The sequence below is a fragment of the Microcaecilia unicolor genome, chromosome 1, assembly GCF_901765095.1.
Source record: "Microcaecilia unicolor chromosome 1, aMicUni1.1, whole genome shotgun sequence".
NCBI lineage: Eukaryota > Metazoa > Chordata > Amphibia > Gymnophiona > Siphonopidae > Microcaecilia > Microcaecilia unicolor.
In genome coordinates, this window is record NC_044031.1 from 546,901,166 (window position 1) to 546,921,541 (window position 20,376).

The following is a 20,376-nucleotide window of genomic DNA, read 5'->3' on the forward strand; positions in this document are numbered from 1 at the left end:
AGGGGCAGGATCAAGCAAGGAGGTTGAAGAAAATACGCCCACGGAGGTTTTCAGCACGAGCTCTGTGATTGGTGGCTCGGCTAATGGCGCCCAAGTCTTTTCATTGGCTTGTAAGCACAGTATTGGTGTGTGGTGCATGCGCAGTGTTCCTGTCAGGTTTTTGCTGAGTGGCTACGGAGCTCGTGCCTGTGGGGCTTTGGCGTGGGGCTGGGTTGGCGGCTTATGAGTTGAGGTAAGTAGTGGTGGGCTGGAGAGACGCCTGTCGTTCCGTTTGTGTCTTGTTCTGGCTTTGTATTCGATCGTATGTTTTTCATTCATTCACTTGTTTGTCAGGCTCAGTCACAAGTTTGCCCTTGATCACACGTGTTTGTGTGATTACTTTGTTGCTTGCTTATTTATGTGCTTACTGCTTTAGTCATTATTCGTTTTGGTTTATTAGTGTAAAATGCTTTTAGGCTCTGGTAAGACTGAGCACATAGAGGGGTCAGTGCGGAAGTCTTAAAGCCCTGTTTGTAATGCGTAAGAACATAAGAACAGCCATACTGTGTCAGGCCAATGGTCCATCCAGGTCACAAGTACCCGGCAGAAACCCAATTAGGAGTAGCCTAGTGGTTAGTGCAGCGGACTCTGATCCTGGGGAACTGGGTTCGATTCCCACTGCAGCTCCTTGTGACTCTGGGCAAGTCACTTAACCCTCCATATCCCCAGGTACGAATAAGTATACTATGTAAACCGCTTTGAATGTAGTTACAAAAAACACAGAAAGCCGGTATACCAAATCCCCCTCTCAATTAGTAGCAACACTACTTTCTCACACAGGCATAACACCAAGATTTTGCTTCTCGTAGTCACCAAGTAGTGTGCAAACAGGACAAAAAATATATTCTGTGTACTCCTCAAATGGAGTAGACTAGTAACCTAGTTTCTTGTGATCTTGGTTAAGTCATTTAGCCTTCCATTGCCTCGGGTACAAACTTAGGGCCCTGTTTACTAAGGTGTGCTAACATTTTTAGCATGTGCTAATCATGTAGACATCCATAGGAATATTATGGGCATCTACCTGGTTAGTGCGCGCTAATGCATAGTATGCGCTAAAAATGCTAACATGCCTTTAGCGCAGCTTAGTAAACAGGGCCCTTAGAGTGTAAGCCTTGTGGGAACAGGGAAATACCTAGCATATTTGTATGTAACTCATCTTGAGCTAACCACTGAAAAAGATGTGAGCTAAATCCAAAATTAGTAATGTGGAAGAGCACGCTGGATGTACGCGTGCATGGCTTTTCACAAGTGGCTGAATTTGCATGTGCTAGAATGCTGTTCTGTGCATAAAATTTTTGCACTACCAATATTTCTGTGCAGAATAGCATTCCAGTACATTCACATACATATGTATGTGCTGGTACAGTATTTTTGTGCTCAGACCTGTACACGTATGCAGTTCTCCGGCAATTTCCTCATAGTTCCGCTACACCTCTCTCCTTGGTTCATTTTTACCTGTGCTCTTCATGGAACCCAGAAAAAAGTTGTGGGTTTTATATGCTTGGTGTAAAGAGAAGAAACAAGCATGAAATCCTCACTGATGCTGACAGCAGAAGAACAAGCTAACGTTTCATGCGGCCTCATACATTATATGTTAATGGCCCAGCATTGAACTCAGTGTTTTGGTCTTCTGCATACTTCTGTATTTGTGCTGAGTAGCTATTAACTTTATTAGTATGGGTTTTAATTGTGCTGCGTATTGGTGTTTATGCAAGGATTTGTACACAGCACCAATGCAAAATTAATTTTTGTGTTGTGTGCTAAAGCCATGTCTAGTGTGCAAAGCCTAATACCCTTTACTGCATTGCAATGGTAGGCATAAATAAGGCCTACCATATTCCCTTAGATGGAGAAAAGAACTGGTTGGCCTAGTCATGTTTTTGATTTCTGTTCTACTTCACTCTCATTTTATAGTTTACCTTGATATTAATAAACTGATAACTCATGACACCCTTCCCTATCCAGATGGTAAATAATTTGATTATAAGTAAGCAATCCACATTATCTGAAAAGGGGTATGCTAAATCCAGGTAGATAAAAGTAAATGGTAGAAAGGTATAATACAACATATACATAGGCACGCTCTGAAGGGTAGAGAATGGGTGGGTTTGGCACACAAATACACAAGCAAGTGCTTATTTTTATCAGGACATAAATGTTCAAAATTACTTCTGCCCTGGAGCAGATTGTCATGCTGCTTTACCTTGGCGGTGTGCCTCGGGATCATCGGCTCCCCTTTCCCCAGCACATCTCAGTGTGTTGTGTCTACCCGCAGGCGTCTTCCACCAGCTCTTTGGGCTTCCATGTCGGGCGGTGCGCGCTTCGAGGTTGTGGTCTTGAACACCAAGCACATCAGAGTGGTGGGGTGAAGTCGGATGCCCTTGCTCCTTTATCTTCTTTCTTTGTGGGCAGAACAGCACTTTGGCAACAGGTCTCTGTGCTTGTCTGCTTGTGCTTCTCTTTGCTGTGGATTGCTGCCTGACCTGACCCTTTGCCTGGATCTGACCCCATTTTGGTCTGTTGCTGTCTAACTCCTGTTTGGAGTCGGACCCCTGCTCCACTCTTTGCCTTAGCCTATGTGCTGCTCATGGCTGCTTCCGACCGCCCCTCCTAAGGATTCTGCAAGTCCTGCTGGACACCTGCGGGCTCGACCTTTGGGGAACAGTGATAGGTCCAGGTGAAGAACCCGGGGTTCGTTGGCTGCCTATCGCCACTGCCTCGGTGAGGGCAATAGGGCTCACTTCACATTCTGAACCTCCTTAGTGTGACACAGATGTAACTTTGTGTGGCAGTTTTTTGCGAGGTAATTTTGCATAGGCATATAGGTGCATAGCTTGTCCCTGTTTGCTAAAGGTAATGTGTGCCTTGTTTAACAAAATTACTTATGGTTTATAGCAAGCTTCAGCAAGAGAAAATATTTTCCATAGAAAAAGACAATTCAAGGATGAGGCTGAGGAGTCATGGTATGAAGACGGAAGGAAGGAGACAAAATTAAGAAATACTTCTTTCTTGCAAGAGTTGTGGATATTTAAAATGGGCCTACCAGAAGGAAGGGATAGTGATCAGGACAAAATTCAAGTGTCTATTTGGTGTGTTAGGGGCAAGAAAGATTTATTAAAAAAAAATAAAAACAAAAAAACCTTATACCAGGCTTATACATAGTACTAGGTAGGGTGCCATTAAACTTAAGAAATAATACATCTTCGCATATGATCAAACAACAAAAACAATAGCTCTGAACATCCACATGGCCAGAACAACCATATCATAATATAACACCAACCCACATATACTACATCATCTTTGAGTTGCATTTATGCCACTCGCCAGCAAAAATACAGACATGACTCAATGTGCACTGAAAAGCTAGAATGAACAGATGTGCTGTTAACAATTTTCTTCAATGGTGTCTGTGTTGATGTAGTAGACCAAGGTAACCAGGCTGGGCTTAGTGTCCCTTTATCTGCTGACAATTATTACTATGGTGAACATAAGTGTTTATGTGGGTTGGAGGATGTGGTGTTATAAAAAGGGGGGTTATGTTTTGCTGTAATTGCTTTCAGCTCTATTAAAAGAAGTGATATTTAAATATATATTACGTAGCGTCCCACTTCCAGAACCTGTGGGATAGTTGTGTCCATCAACCAGCAGGTGAAGATAGAGAACTGAAAATTGAGCTGAGACATATCTCTATTGACATCCAGTCTAGCTCCTCAGAATTTTCTATCTTCAGCAGGTGAATGGACACACTTTTCAGCCTCAGGTTCTGAGTGATGTGCTCCTGGTCTAGTTGGTCAGCTGGTCCCCAGTTGAGCTCTGTAGGTGGCTGGAGTCTGCAGTGTCATATTTGGAGGTCTTCAGATCTTTGTCTCTGGTGTCCTGTGAATTTACTTGTTCCCGCCCTTCACCTCTCCCCAGTTTCCTGTGGAGCTCTGCTTTCCAGCACCACAACCTTTAAAAAAACAGAGAGGAGAAGGAAAGAGGTTAATTGTATTGGTCCTGATTCTGTTTGTGACCTTGGGGGAGGGGGAGCAACTGGTAGTGGCAAGTCTGACTAACATTTGACTCAGAACCACTTGGAGGGCTACAAGTTGTACTTTGTGCAGGGGAGGGATCCTGACACGCCGCCTGGGACCACGTGTTGCGGTGCTTGTGATAGCTGAGATGAATGTCGACTCCTTGGGAGGAAGTTAAACAGTGTTCCTGCTGTGGGACCTGCCGACCGGCATTAGGGCATTTACAGTGCATGCAAGCCGGGAATCCTGCTGGACACGGAGGAAGCGGTTGATGGCAGCATGTCTTCGGATTTTTCCAAATATGCCAGGAACTTCGGCACTGTTCCCTCTAAGCTGAGTGAGAGTCCTTCAATTGTGTTACTGCAAGTAGGGGGTGGTGCTTCAATATTGTCTTTTTAGGGACAGGCAGGTTCCCTGGAGTTCTGCAGAGCTTTCCTGTCCCTCGCTACGGAAAATGTGATAGTGAAACAGCAGCACCCAATGGCAGGACTGTAGACAGTGGTGTGCTGGAGCCGGCTCGCACCGGCTCTACAGAGCCGGTTGTTAATTTTTGAACAATTTTGTGAGCCGGTTGTTGTGCTGTCAGCCGTGACTTGAAGGTTTGTGGGGGGGTTTTTCACAAATTGCAGCAGGAGGCACGCATGCCCAAACACACCAGCTGTCACCTGATATTGGTGCATGTGTGATATGCGGCAACCCTGCCTCCTCATGCTGCACTGCAGGCAAGAGATTCGTGTGCTCGTGGCTCACCTCAGCAGCGCTCCTGATCACAGCCCAGCTGGTCGTGGAGCTGTACCATCCAACACTCCAACCTCAACTTGGCTGCCCCGCCACTGTCCTCCTGAGATTTCAGCTGCCAGAGAAGAGAGCCCTTCTGGGCTGATAGTTGCTACAGAAGTGCACAGCATTACCCTCTCTGGTAAGAATTTAAGAAGCAGGCTTGTTGCTGGGCCCGTTTGTTGGGGGGGGGGCACAAGTTAAGTGGAAATTGGTTTGGGGGAGTATTGCCCCCCGCCCCCCCCCCAAACAACACGTGCACCGTCCGAGTTCCTGATTCTTTCTCCCCTTCTGCCCTTCCCGGTTCCCCATGCGTTGAACTTTTTGTCCTTTCAGTTTTTTCCCTCCCGCATCTGCTCCCTCCCTCAACCTCTTCTCCCCCTCCCCACCCCGCAGTCCTCCGGACCGAACCGTTACTGTACCTGCAGGCAGTGGTTAGGACAGGATGCCGGCTTCAGGGTCCTTCTGCTGCCACGCCACGCCTACTCTGATTCAACTTGCTGTTTCTGCGTAGGCAGGACGCAGCAGTCAAAGGACACCGTTGGGACCAAGGAGCTTTGAAGTGATGAACCTATCTAGTCCACAGTAAGCAAGGAAGCCCATTTGGTTAATCTCTGTTTTAACTCCCCCGCAAAGCTGTCATCTCCTCTAGACAGTACACTCAAACCAAAGCAAGGAAACCTATGAGCTGCTGCATCCATGTTGCCGTTATGTTTGTCCATCTGTAACAAGTCTAAAGCTGTTTCAATTGGATAGGTAGTGCGTAAAACATAGAGGTCAAAAGCTGTTTTTTTTTTTTTTTTTTTTTTACTTATTGGACAGCTTTTTAATTTATTTGAAATCATCCCATATAGATATAATATCATGAAATAACAATTGAGTATCACTAAAACATCTTAAATTATTATAGCTGGTAGAAACAACAATTTTAAAGTCTGTATGTTGTGCTCATTTTTCTACACTAAAAAAAATAAATAAATACACTGTATACAATACAGATGGCCAAATTTCAGTGAGGATATCCTGTTTCCTGATGGGTTCATCTTAACTGTTGTTGTAATCTACCTTGGGAAGCCTGGTGTTATAAAGATGATGGAATATATTGAAATTAAATGGAAGTAGAATTTAACTCTGCTTTCATTGGGGCACGTGGAATCGGATCGTAATCTGTTTTGTAGAAGTTTACCTTTTAGATACACAAATGGATTATTCTGTTTTGAACAGGTTTCAGGGGCAAGTGGTTTTATTAGTCAAAATAAAAATAAATATTTTGTTTCATGCAGATTTCTTTTGTTTAAACGTAAATGGGCTATATAAGCCCCTAATGCAGCCCATATTGGTTTTCTTATATTTTGTTCTTGTGATAACTTTTACTGTGCCAAAACTGAAAACTCTTATCTCTGTCTGGTCGGTAATAAAAGGAGCTCATTGTGAACACTATCCACCCTAAAAGGTTTTGTGGCTGTACATGAAGAATTGTGATATTGAATAAATAAGTGTATGTGTGTGTTCCTAGTCATGATGCATCCTAAGTTTATATAATCCTTTCAAGAAATCCAGTTAATCTTTTAACTTATTAGTGGAGCATAACCACAGAGGCATGGTATGGTCGCATTTTCAATATGGTAATTCTAGGGCCCAGCTAAGGAACAGCCAAGTTATTTTGAGTTTGTCTTCACTGGACTAAACTTGCTTTCCTTGTGCCATCACTATCCAGCAGGTAGGTAGTGTCTTAAAAGATGGAGGATAAAGGAATTTTTTTTGTAACATTTATCATACATTATTCCAAGCAAAGTCGGGTTCAAAATGGCTTAAATTTGAAAATACAGGGAGACAGAATAATAGAATTCAGTTACCGTATTTTTCGGACTATAAGACGCACTTTTTTCCCCCAAAATTTGGGAGGAAAATGGGGGGTGCGTCTTATAGTCCGAAGGTAGCGTTTTTGGACCTCCGTCCCGTACTTACACGATTCCATGTTCCCTCGGCGGCCATTTTGAATCTCGCCGAGACCGTCAGAAAGCATTGAGGAGCACGGAGTGCAGCGCGATGGGCAGGAAAGAGGGGGCTCTTTCCTGCCCTGACGTCACTAGACCACCAGGGAACATGGAATCGTGTAAGTACGGGACGGAGGTCCAAAACTCGGACAAGACGCACCGGAGCACCTAGGTTTTAGAGGAGGGAAAAAGGAAAAATTTTTTTTTCCTATTTCCCTCCTCTAAAACCTAGGTGCGTCTTATGGTCCGAAAAATACGGTATATCATGGGAACAAATATGTCTGAAACATTTAACAAAGTTGAGATTAGCATATATATGATATATACCCAACTGAGCATTTAAAAGTTTGTCCTTTAATGATATCATATGTTCAGAAATACATAGAGGCATATTTTCAAAGCACTTTGGGAGGCTAAGTTCCATAGGTTTCTATGGAACTTTGGGAGGCTAAGTGCTTTGAAAATGAGCTTGATAGCCATTTAATATAGGCAGTTATTCAAAGATTATCACATTTATACACCAGAACAGGCATCCATCACATTGCAAAAGAAAACAACTTCTGCACAGTATGTCCAAAATGTATTTTTTATTTCCTTATTTCTATCTTCCAAAATTCCAGACAGCAGATGTATAGATCAGTAGGAGGACCCAAAGCACTCCAAAACAAGTAAAGTCAGAAACAACACAGTTTATTGTTCAACCACACTTAGGATTTACCTTTGGGTTTAAAAAGCAAAAACATGTGCGTATCCTTTGTACCAATAATGTATAATAAAGTTACATACAACATACATATGTACAGTTTTTTGTTTTTGCCAAATAAATAGACTTCTGCTCTGCAACTCCCTGCTGAGCCAGAAACAAGCAGTGGGGAACGGTGGCAGTCCATTAATTAGGTTGCGGGGCTCGGCATCCCTGCCAGCAAAGGAATGCGTAGCGTGCCTGCACGGGTGGGGGGGGGGGGAGAGAAATGTGTGTCCCCCCCCCCCAATACCCAAATTGCAGGTCTGGCTTTGCCTGGAGAGAGAGCCTGTTGTTAAAACTTTACCAGCTAACTCTGTCCCTGGGAATAGCAAGCTCTGCAATTTGAGGGGGGGGGGGGGGGGGGGCAAAGAGGTGGACCGGGGAGAGAGCCTGTTGTTAAAAATTTACCAGCACACCACTGACTGTAGGTGGAGGACTCCCACTCAGCTTAGAGGGAACAATGGACTTAGGGCTTTCCGGTAGGGCCAGTGAGCACTTTGATGCAGGAGAGTGCAGAAACGGATGCCATTTTGATGGGGCAGACTGGCAGTGAGGAACAGCCTTTGTCCATGCGTGGAGCACAGCTATCATTTTACTACCTCAGGGCCTGACGGCATTCAGCTGTATGAGGATCTTTGTTTTCTCCAGAGTTTATATTGCTCTTAAGTTGCTGCAAGGTGCTTCAGTTTATTGGCCCGCTGCCTCTTTGGCTCCGCTCCTAAGAGATCTCGTTTAGACCTGCAGGAGTGATCAGATGCGTCTATCTCTGCTTCTCCTCCCTCCTTATCTGATGTGACCTCTGTCCATTCGGAGGAGCCGTTGTTGAAGGAGCTATTTGAGGAGGGAGAGCTCCAAGTACTGAGATTGTTTCATAAAGAGGAGCTCAATACTCTTGTTTCTGAGACACTTACTGTGCTTTCCATTGAGGAACCTTCTGCTTCTGTGTCAGGAGCTCATCTTCGTCTATCATGAGGGGACAGCTCATTCATAGCAAGAGCGTGCCTGAAGTGGCATCAGTAGTCAGCAGCACAAGATGGGTGACACAACACCCCGCTGGAAGCAGGGCTGGCCTATTAGTGGATACTATTTGACACGTTATGAACCACAGTATGTCTTTGGTTGTCACGGCATGTCTGCAGCTCTGGTTGAAACACTGGGCAGCGGATACAGCGTTGGTCACGTCTGTCTAAACTTCCCTTTCAGGGCATGTGACTGTTTGGAGAAGATCTCAGTAACTTGGTGAAAGAACTGGGAGAAACTAAGCCACAGCGGTTGCCAGAGGATAAGCTAAAAGCCTCTGGTCATCCACCTTCAGGGGGCTCTCAATTTTTGAGACTGCAGATGGTACTGGCCTGGTCATCGGCAATATGATCAGAAGTCTCGCTTTCCGCCATGCCAGTCTTTTTCTTTTCGTGCGAATAGAGAACTTCGTGCTAGAGCACCCAGTGTCTCCAGAGCTTCGCAATGATGCAAGGCTGGACTCCTCTTCCTCCAGTGAGAGGATGTCTTGAGGAGGTTTGGTTGGAGTGGGACATTCTGGATATTCTTACAGAAGGTTACAATTTGGAACTCCCTCACCCATTTGCTCCTCTCTTCTTGCTGTCTCCTTGTCAAAAGGGAACCAAGGCGGTTGAGGTTCAGGCCACAGTAGATTCCTTGCTAGAACTCTGGGTCATTGTTCCAGTTCCTCAGACTGAATGGGTCAATGCAGATACTCTGTCTACTTCATTCTCTGTTCTCTCAAGGAAGGAATGCATCTTACATCCAGCCTTAAATCTCAAAGATCTTAAACTGCTGCCTCCGAGTGTTCAACTTTCATATGGAAATGCTAAGAGCAGTCATAGCCTTGGTTCAAGCAAGAGAATTTCTCACCGCCCTCGATCTTAAGGAGGTGTACTTGCACATACCCATATTGCTGCTGCATCAGAGGTTGCTCTGTTTTGCGATGCTGGGCTGTCACTTTGCCCTTTGGTCTCACCATGGCACCAAGAGCGTTTATAAAGATTATGGTGGTGGTGGCCTCTTTTTGGCACCAGGGAATCGGAGTTCACCCGTATCTCGATGACTGGCTCATTTGTCTGTCATCCTATTTGGACAGTGTGGCAGCAGCAAAGTTTTCCGTCTTCTGCAGTCCGTTGAGTTGGGTGACAAATTTAAGAAGAGCAGACTAACTCCTTCACAGGTGCTGGAGTATCTTGGTGGTCTATTAGACACAGCAGGGGGAGAGGCTCTCAACGGAATGCAGGAGGTCAAAGCTGGTTCATCAGATTCGTCTTTCCTTCTCTGTCATGGCAGGCCCAGGGTTTGGGACTGTGTCCCGGTTCTGGGGTCAGTGATGGCGGTAATGGAAGTGGTTCCATGGGCAAGGGCTCGTAGACGGCCTTTACAGAATTCTCTTGTCAGCCGCCAGTCTCCAGTGTTACTAAAGTATGACCTTCAACTTCTTGGTCACTGGTTGCTAGATGGATGTATGTAATGGTGGCTGTCACCCAGGAATTTTACCATCAGAGCTCCCTTTCTGATAACACAAAGGGAAGTGGTGACAACAGATACCAGCAAGTCGAGTTGATAAAATTCTTCTCTGCTTTTCGGCAACTTGCATAGCTGGGTCCTTGAAAATAGATGCAGACTTTCTCAGTAGGCACTCGGACCCATGAGAATGGGAAGTATGTAACCAGGGTTTATAGCTGATAGTGGACTGATAGGGTTGTCTGCTTCTGGACTTGATGGTGACGAAACAGTGCCAAAGGTGCCCATGTTCTTCGTCCATTGGAAAGAACTGGGCTCGATGGGGGATTGATGCCTTACTGCAGCCCTGGCCAGAAACACATCTACAGTATGCCTTTCCTCCTTGGCTCATGGCAAGCTGCATGTTGAAAAGGATAGCATTGCACCGGGGTCAAATAATTCTCAGAGGCTATGGTATGTGTACCTGATTTCAACTGCTGGACAGGGATATTCTCCATTTTCCACAGGTACATGACCTACTGAAGCAAGGTCCAGTGCTCATGGAGAATCCGTGCCCCCTTTGGTCTTGTGGCTTGGCCATTGAAAAGGCTTGGTCGAGACGAAAAGGTTATTCTGATTTGGACATTGTTACCTTGCTTCAGGCTCAAAAATGCTTTACATCCATGGTGCATATGAGGGTGTGGAGGACATTCAAGGGCTGGTGTTCTGAGCGTAGACTTTCTCCCTTCTCTGCTCAGATCACACACACATCCTAGAGTTTTTACAGGCAGCAGGCCTTCAGAAAGGATTGACCTTTGGGTTCTCTAAAAGTTCAGGTTGCGGCTTTTGTCTGTTTCAGGGGCCGACTACAGAAGGCGTCTTTTGCAGCTCACTTGGATATTGTTTGAGTCTTGCGGAGAGCAAGCCGCTTGCAACTTCACTTTTGTACTCTGTGTCCAGAGTAGAACCTTTAATTTAGTCCTTCAGGCTGAAGCTTGCTATAAACCATAAGTAATTTTGTTAAACAAGGCACACATTACCTTTAGCAAACAGGGACAAGCTATGCACCTATATGCCTATGCAAAATTACCTCGCAAAAAACTGCCACACAAAGTTACATCTGTGTCACACTAAGGAGGTTCAGAATGTGAAGTGAGCCCTATTGCCCTCACCGAGGCAGTGGCGATAGGCAGCCAACGAACCCCGGGTTCTTCACCTGGACCTATCACTGTTCCCCAAAGGTCGAGCTACTCTGGAGGGCCTTTTTGAAAGAAAGCTAAAGAGAGCTTTCTTGGTGGTGGTTGTGTTGGCACGTAGGGTTTCAGAGCTTCAGGCTGCCTTGTCAGGATCCCTTTCTCTGCTTTTCAGAGACTGGGGTCTCTTGTGCACAGTTCCTTCCTTTCTTCTGAAAGTGCTATCAATGTTTCATCTCAAGCAGTCGGTGGAGTTTTTGTCCTTTTGCAGAAAGGACGAAGAGGCTCAGTATTCTTCCTTGAAGCTTCTCGATGTGCATAGATCATTAGATATCTGTAAGCCACGAGTGAGTTTCACAAATCACACAGAGTGTATGTGTGCACTTTTTGGTCAACAGAGGTTTGGCCTCATGGTTTCCAAGCCCACAGTTGCTAGATGGCTAAGGGAGGCTATTGTGCCATTTTAGTTGCTTGCAGAAAAGCATGCTCCTTGGGCCTTGTGGACTCATTCTACAAGGTAAAAACGTCATCTTGAGTGGAGACTTCCTTACTTTCTCCGGTAAATATTTGCAAGGTGGCATAACTTTGCCAAGCACTATGGGGGGGGGGGGGGGGGACGTTGTTGCACTTGGAAGCCAGTTTAGGGGCTTCAGTCCTCCAAGAGACAGCACCAGGATCTCACCCACTCTAGGGATTGCTTTCATACATCTCACAGGTTCTGGAATAGTGGGACGCTATATAATGGAAGGAGAAATTAGGTCTAAACCTGATCATTTTCTCTCCATTAGTCCTTCCCACTATTCCAGAGGTCCGCACGAGGGTCTGAGATGTTTAGTCTGTGTGAAGTATTGGGTCAAATAACGATGTCACCATAGTGGTTCCTGCATGTCTCTTCTTCTCTACAAGTTGTCCAGAGATGAGAGAGGTCTACACATGTTTTGCTTGTCTGCTTAGTGTTAGGTTAGCCATTTGTTTAAGGTTGTTGTGTTTGTTCTGAGTATTTCCTTACTTCTTGTTTACGTAAATACTGAGGAGCTGGACTGTTTCCAAGAGAGAGGTCTCAGCTCAGTTCTGTCTCCACCTGCTGGTTGATGGGCACATCTATCCCACAGGTTCTGGAACGGTGAGAAGGACTAATGGAAAGAAAATTATTAGGTAAGACCTAATTTCTCCTTAAATGTCCTCTTATGCATTGTGGATTGTTGTGAAAGCTGATCTTTCTTATGCCCTCCCCAACCAAGTAGGGGACCTGCCGGTTCTTTATCCTTGTCCCTGGAGAGGTCAAGAGAAATAAAGCACAGACACACACACGATAAATATATACAGATCAAAGGCCTTTGGGAGAGAGAACTAAGGATATCACAATTCCTCAGGTCCTCTGCTCTTTTATTAACTACTGCTACTCATCATTTCTATAGCACTACTAGATGTACGCAGCACTGTACACCTGAACATGAAGAGACAGTCCTTGCTCGACAACTTACAATCTAATTAGGACAGACAAACAGGACAAACAAGAGATAAGGGAATATTAAAGTGAGGATGATGAAGTAAGGGTTCTGAACAAGTGAATAAGGATTAGGAGTTAAGAGCAGCAACAAAAAGGTGGGCTTTTAGCTTAGACTAGTAAAAAAAGGCCCGTTTCTGGAGCCAATGAAACGGGCGCTAGCAAGGCTTTCCTGTGCCCCCCCCACCCGTCGTCGATGTGGGTGAATTGCTCCGCCTCCGCCCTCAACGTCATAACGCTTGACGCGAGGACGGTGAATTGCTCCGCCTCTGCCCTCAACGTCATAACGTTTGACGCGAGGGCGGGGCCCAGAGACTGTGATTTTCGAGGCTTCAGAGCTTCGAATATACGAACCTTGGCTTCAGTGACGTCAGAAGCCAATAGAACGTTGAGGGTGAGTTTTATATATATAGATTTGAAAATGGCCAGAGATGGAGCTTGACGTACCAGCTCAGGAAGTTTATTCCAGGAATATGGTGCAGCAAGATAAAAGGAACGGAGTCTGGAGTTAGTGGTGGAGGAGAAGGGTGCAGATAAGAGAGATGCATTAAGTCATAAATTGGTTACATCACAAATTATTGGTTACATAAATTATGGGACACAAACTTTGAAAAAATCATTGGCTAGATTATATTCTGCTTACATCTGCAAATTCAGGGGTTCAGGGTACTCTCCAAAACAGCTAGTGGTTCCAGTAAAAATCTAATACTTATAGAACTGCATGCTCAAACATCTGCATATTTCTCTCTTACTTCCCTATTCCTTTCCAAACATGCGTGCTCTTAGTGAATTCCCAGAATCTGAACAAAACATTCATTACTTAAGCTTGTTGAAACTGTTAATTCAGCAATCTGTAATTAGGTTAAATGCATCTGTCCTGCTCTATCTTAAAATGATCTGAATTTCACATTTTTAATGTTTTAACTCTTGATAGTACCTCAGCTCAGAAGGGAATATAATTTTCATAGTATATCCTTAATATCAGTTGCACTGAAATCAGCTAAATGCATTGTTTGGGTATTCTCCAGCAGGAAATGTCTAATGCAAAAGAAAAGAAACGTGCTAAAAAGCTGAGAAACCAGCCTTCCAATGTGATCTTGCCTTTTTCCGATATTGGAGCTGGCTGTAGTGGAAAATCGCATCAAGATGGAGAGCGAACTTTCCAGCCAGCACAACCAGGTATTGCCAGACATATTTAAAATGTCACTTTTAAGTCCAGGTTAGACATGTGGTCTATTACAGTCATTCTATACTGTTATTTGGCTAGTGAAAAAAAGAACGGTACCTACCGTTAGCTTCTGTGGGCTTCCTCTTAGATGTCTGTGCAGCTCTGAGAGAAGGGTTTATATTTAGAGCTTCTGATCTTCAGATTTTACTCCAAAACACCAGTAAAACACTCCAGTGTAAAATTGTTTATCCAGTAGACAGTACAAAAATACCACTTTATAATTGCCTATGAATAGAAGTCCTGCTATATTTCGGGATCTTTCATAATGGAGGACAACAACCAGATAAGAAGCTGAGGGAATAGAAGTCCTGCTATATTTCGGGATCTTTCATAATGGAGGACAACAACCAGATAAGAAGCTGAGAGAAAAGGAGTAAAGACTTTCTGAATAAATATTCATAGAATGAGAATTAGCAGAGAAGAAGCAAGTTGTTTCTTGATCTGTGTGCCTGTTTCGCTGTACAAGCTTTGTCAAGGGGGAGTCATAGCACCGGACTGTCTTATTGCCTTCCTGTCACGTGACAGGAAGGCAATAAGACAGTCCGGTGCTATGACTCCCCCTTGACAAGGCTTGTACAGCGAAACAGGCCTGTCGGGGAATATGAGCACATTGGCGGATTCAGATAAGTGTTACTGAGCTGTCAGCACCAATAGTATTAACCAAATGATTATTTCTGTAAAACACAGAGCGTATTAAGTTCTACACATTAAGGATAGGTGGGGAGGGGGGGTGAGTCTGTGATTTTAAAAAACACACACGAGCAGAGGTTCACCGCATGGGTGAAGTGAAATTGGCCGTGGTGATTATATGAGACTTTTCCCCTATTATTATATAAGTGTTTGAAAAATTACTCCAAGGAGTGCTCTACTGTCTCCAGTTTTGTATGCAGGGTAATATCAGTAGAGGAGTGCCTTACATATTTGACAGTATCCTAGGAATAAGCAGTAAATTTTCCCCAAGTCCATTTTAATAGTGGCTTAGGGACTTTTCTTTTAGGAAGCTATACAAACCTTTTTAAACCCTGCTAAGCTAACTGCTTTTACTAAATTTTGTGGCAAAGAATTCCAGAGTTTAATTACATGTTGAGTGAAGAAATATTTTCTCCAATTTGTTTTAAATTTACTGCTTTATAGCTTCATTGTGTGCCCCCCAGTCCTAGTACTTTTGGAAAGAGTAAACAAGCGATTCACATCTACTCATTCCACCCCACTCGTTATTTTATAGACCTCTCTCATATCTCCCCTCGGCCGTCTTTTCTGCAAGCTGAAGAGCCCTAGCCACTTTAGCCTTTCCTCATAGGGAAGTCGTCCCATCCCCTTTATTGTTTTCATTGCCCTTCTCTGTACCTTTTCTAATTCCACTATCTTTTTTTGAGATGTGGTGACCAAAATTGCACACAATGTTCGAGGTGCAGTCGCACCATGGAATGATACAAAGGCATTATAACATTCTCATTTTTGTTTTCTATTCCTTTCTTTAAAATACCTAACACTCTATAAGTTTTCTTAGCTGCTGCTGCTGCACCTTGAGCAGAGGGTTTCAATGTATCATCAGCGATGACACCTAGATCCCTTTCCTAGTTGGTGACTTCTAGTATGGAACCTTGCATTATATAGCTATAGTTCAGGTTCACCTTTCCTAGCTTGCTGAGAGAACAGTTATTGGAATGTCTCCTGGGAAACAGTCTTTATAGACACTGATTAAAAAATAATAAATAAAGGAAAGACTCTTTTCTTATTTTCCCTTTTTCCTTACCTGGCTTCTGTGGGTCTCAGCATTTTCTTGTTCTTCATGGCGGCAGTCTTCTCCTGCATTTTTGGTGAGCTTTTGGAGTGATATGTCTTGCCTGGTAGTTCTCTTGAGTCTTTTCTGACCGGAGCGGTTTTCTTTCTGTTTTCAGCAGCGAGGCACTTGGTCCCTTTGGTGATACTTCATTTTTCTCTTTGTTTTCGATTTTCTTCAGTCAGTGATTCTCAGTGTCGGCACCCTGTGAATTTCACTTCCGCTTTACCTGCTGGTGTTTCAGCAGTCCGCTTGCCTTTTGCCGCTCTAGCGCGGTTTCAGTTCTGGTCGGTCAAGCATGGTGGGGAATGTCCAGATGGTGGGGTATCCGCTGTGGCTCTGGCCTTCGGAACAGCTGACTTCCTTTTTTCGGCTCCCTGTGGAACTCTAGCTTCTGGGGATTGCCCTCTCGTTTTCTGCTGGCCCAGTTCTGGTTCTGCAGCAGGGTTGTGACTTGGCTCCTGATTGGCCAGTGGCACCTTCCTTGCTACCTCTTAGGCTTCTAGAGTGCTCAAACTTCTTTTGATTGCCTTTAAGTGGTTGCGGGCTCTCAATGGGGTTACCCAGTCAGAGCTGGAGGTGCAGCATCATTTGTTCCTGTAGCAGCGTGGAGCTCTTCTGGGTCTTAAGTACATAAGTATTGCCACACTGGGACAGACCAAAGGTCCATCATGCCCAGCATCCTGTTTGCAACAGTGGCCAATGCAGGTCACAAATAGGAGTGGCCTATTGATTTGCTTAGTGGACTTTGGTCCTGGGGAACTGGGTTCGATTCCCACTGCAGGCACGGGCAGCTCCTTGTGACTCTGGGCAAGTCACTTAACCCTCCATTGCCCCAGGTACAAATAAGTACCTGTATATAATACGTAAGCCGCATTGAACCTGCTATGAGTGGGAAAGCGCGGGGTACAAATGTAACAAAAAAAAAAAAAAAAAAACCTGGCAAGGTCCCGAAAAAGTTCAAAACATTTTATGCTGCATATCTCAGAAATAGCAGTGGATTTTCCCCAAGTCAGTTTAATAATGGTTTATGGACTTTTCCTTTAGGAAGCCGTCCAGACCTTTTTTTAAATCTCACTAAACCTTTACCACATTCTTTGGCAGCGAATTCCTGAGTTTAATTACATGTTGAGTGATGAAAAATTTTCTCCGATTTGTATTAAATTTACTACTTTGTAGCTTCATCACATTACCCCCTAGTCCTAGTATTTTTGGAAAGAGTAAACAAACGATTCACATCTACTCGTTCCACTCCACTCATTTATTTTATAGATCTCTATCATATTTCCCCTCAGCTGTCTTTTCTCCAAGCTGAAGATCCCTAGGCGCTTCAGACTTTCCTCATAGGGAAGTCATCCCATCCCCTTTATCATTTTCGTTGCCCTTCTCTGTTCCGTTTCTAAGTCCACTATATCTTTTTTTGAGATGCGGCGCCCAGAATTGAACACAATATTCGAGGTGCGGTTGCACCATGGATTGATACAAAGGCATTATAACGTTCTCACTTTTGTTTGCCATTCATTTCTGAGCAGATATTTTCAATGTATTATCGGGCTCGAGCAGTATTCTTGTATCTTAGCCTCCATTTTAGATGGATAGGGCCTGTACAGTTGGTGTGCTTTGGCTCAGTTTTCCCGGTGCTGTTGCTTTCTCTTGGATTACATTGCTCCTTCGAGGTAGCCTCATGATTATTGTCTATCGCAGTTAGCAGTGTTCTCTTCTTTTCCAGGTAGTTCCACTATTCTCTGTTGCCGTAGCTGGCTGCCGTGCAGATGTGGGCTACTTAGCTTCACATTGTTTGGTTCTTTTGTTCTCCTGTCCTAATGGAGTGACTGCTTTGTTACATCCCATTAGTCTGGACTTGTCTTGTATAGATGACAAGGAAGGAAAAATTATGTTCTTACCTGATAAATTTCTTTCCTTTAATTATACCAGCCCAGTCCAGACACCCTCCCTAGAATATGGTTTCTCTTCCTTTTCTTTGGATCCTCTAGGATTTGTTTCTGGCAGGTGTGTGACTGGGCTCCCTCCAGTTCACGGAGGTCATATTTCACCATGTGGATATCCTTTGTCTTTCTCCTTGCTACCATGCTGTGCCAGCCTTGTGAGGCTTGAGGGCATTTTAGTATCGAGCCCTTTGCAGTGCTTCGGGGATCTGACTAGTGGTGCATGGAACCAAGCCAGAGAGCACATCACATCTTGACGATGCTTTCCTTAGCCTTTGGTAGCGCTATGGGAAGTCCTGTTTATGTGCTTGAGTGGCTTCCGTGTTTACCTTTCTTGTGTTATCTTGTAGAAGTTTTGAGCACCATTGCTGGCTATTCGAAATACTGACCATTCCAGGCTGCACTATACCCTTAATGGGACAGATTACTTGGAACTGTTTTCTGTCTCCTTCCGCTGGTGGATGAATATAACCCATTAGTCTGGAGTGTTCTGGTATGATTAACCATTAGTGCCTAGTGTTCCCATATTTGTTCCCACATATGAGAACATAGGGCACTAATGGGTTAAAGGAAAGAAAATTAACATGTAAGAACATAATTGTTCCTTGGACAGAGAGAGCCCTAAGCCTGCTGGAAGCTGAAGAAGGCATAGCCTGGTAGTGGGCTTTGGGGTTCCCTCCCAAATTTCTGCCCTGGGTCCCAGCCGTGTCTAACACCAGCTCTGGTCGTGTCTAACACCAGCTCTGGTAAGATACACATTTCAAATCTGAAGTATTCTAATCACAATATAGAATTTAAAATTTTTGTCTACTTTTTGTCTGGTCATCTTATTTTTCAAATCATGTTGGTCCCAGACTCTGGTTTCTGTTTTCCTCTGTCTTCTCTTAACTCATTCGCCAGGATCTCCTACCCATTTAACATTTCCTCTTTCTCCACGCTCACCATCCTTCTTCCATCTCTGTGTACCTATCTTTCCCCATGTTTCATTATCTCCCTTCTCTCTATCCCCTATACTTCCTTGTCCAGCATCTTCTCTGTGCTCATCTCCCCACATTCATTATCACCAGTCTGTCCCTATCATCTCCACCCGTGTCCAGCATCTCTCATCTCCCTTCTGTATTCCTGTTCTCTTCACAGTCTTCTCTGGGGCCTTCCCTCTGCTGGGTCCCACCTTCTGATGCAACTTCTTATTTTTGCTAAACAAGAAGTTGCATCAGAAGCCAGTGTACGGCAAAGGGAAGGCCCCAGAGCAGACTGTGAAGATTGGTTATCAGGGGTCAGACCATGTAGAGTACTGTGGTAGGATAAAGCTGCATAAAGAAGGCCAAGAACAAGGCTTGCTTGGGATAACTATGGAGGGTTTCCTGTTTGCCTACTCCCTGGGCTGTTTCCATACAGAGAGTCCTTCAGCTTCTTTGGTTATCAGTCTCGTATCACTTCCATTTTCATCCAAATTTGCTTTCTTCTCTGTAGGTTGTTGCTTTCCTAGAAGCTGAAATAAGTCCTGCATCGTCTGTTGCCTTGGACTTCATTCCTAGTCCAGGAGGGCCATCAATAGGTCAGGTTTTCAGGACATCCCTAATGATTATGTGTGAAAGATTTGCATACAATGGAGATAATAAGCATTTTGATTTGTTGATGCCCTCCTGGACTTGGCATGAAGACCATGGTTCCAGTGTGTTTTCTGTGACAGTCTTTTTTTTCTTGTGTCTTCATGATGTTTACTTTCTGCTAATGTTTTCCTTTTACACTAGTCTTTCTGTCTTCCTACCAGAGGTGCATTCTGGCACTTTGCAGCATCAGAAATTGGGACATCCTTTTCATGGGGCTTATTATAAGCAGCAGCCGTCAACATCTAGAGGGGAACGTAGAGGAAGAGGAGGAAGAGAGCAAGGAGTCTCTCAGGAAATCCCTAAATACATTACTGGTAAGAATTCAAATGTGACCATTTCTGGGAAAAGGTGACTAAAGTCACCAGAAACAATAACAAAAGGTTTTAATGAATTCTGTTGTAGCAAACACTTTCTGAAGCATACACAGTTGCCCTCTTTTGGGGTGTAATTGGGAATGTGACACTGTACAAATTATAGAAAAACATGACACACCACCTTTTGGTATTAGACAGTGTAGTGTTTGGAAAGTAATTGTGTTCCATTTGTCTATAAACCTGAATTCATAATTCCCAAATAATAACAGAACTAACTCTACACCCAAAGGTATTATGAAAATTAAGACTGTACATTTAACTCATTTAACATGTTGATTGCGTTATTAACTTACGTTAAAATTTTTAACTCGAGTTAATGTGTCTCTATACCCCGCCCGTAAACATCCGGCATTGCTCTGCATGCACTTCTTCTTACTTCTCCGACACACTTCTGTCCTCTGCAGCTCCTTCTCCTTGCTTCTCACAGCCGCTGCACTCAAAGTATGCTGTGTGTTTCCCGGCTCCAAGCCTTTCTCTGAAACAGGAAGTTCTGTCAGGAGGCGATATAGTATGGTTTCATTAAAGCGGCTGTGAGGAGCAGGGACAAAGCATTGCAGAGGAGAGGGGGCTGCCGCAGAGGTAAGAAGAGTTGCCACTGGCAGCAGCAGAAGAAAAGGGAGAAAGATAGGTACACGCTAGGGAGGCGGTGGCGGCAACAGAAAACGAAGAACCAGACATGAGAGAGGTGAAGAGCAAGCAATTCAGGGGAA

General features: G+C 44.3%; 1 protein-coding gene across 1 annotated transcript in view; it reads left to right on the forward strand.

Moving 5' to 3' along the window:
• The first annotated feature begins 174 nt into the window (after nt 1-174).
• Nucleotides 175-20,376, forward strand: part of LOC115459936 (ribonucleases P/MRP protein subunit POP1-like) — a 77,217-nt gene continuing 57,015 nt past the window's right edge. The window contains exons 1-3 of the mRNA XM_030189789.1: nt 175-232; nt 13,751-13,901; nt 19,454-19,606. Of these exons, the coding sequence (XP_030045649.1) occupies nt 13,757-13,901; nt 19,454-19,606 (298 nt within the window). The 5' untranslated portion in view covers nt 175-232; nt 13,751-13,756. The remainder of the gene's footprint in view (nt 233-13,750; nt 13,902-19,453; nt 19,607-20,376) is intronic.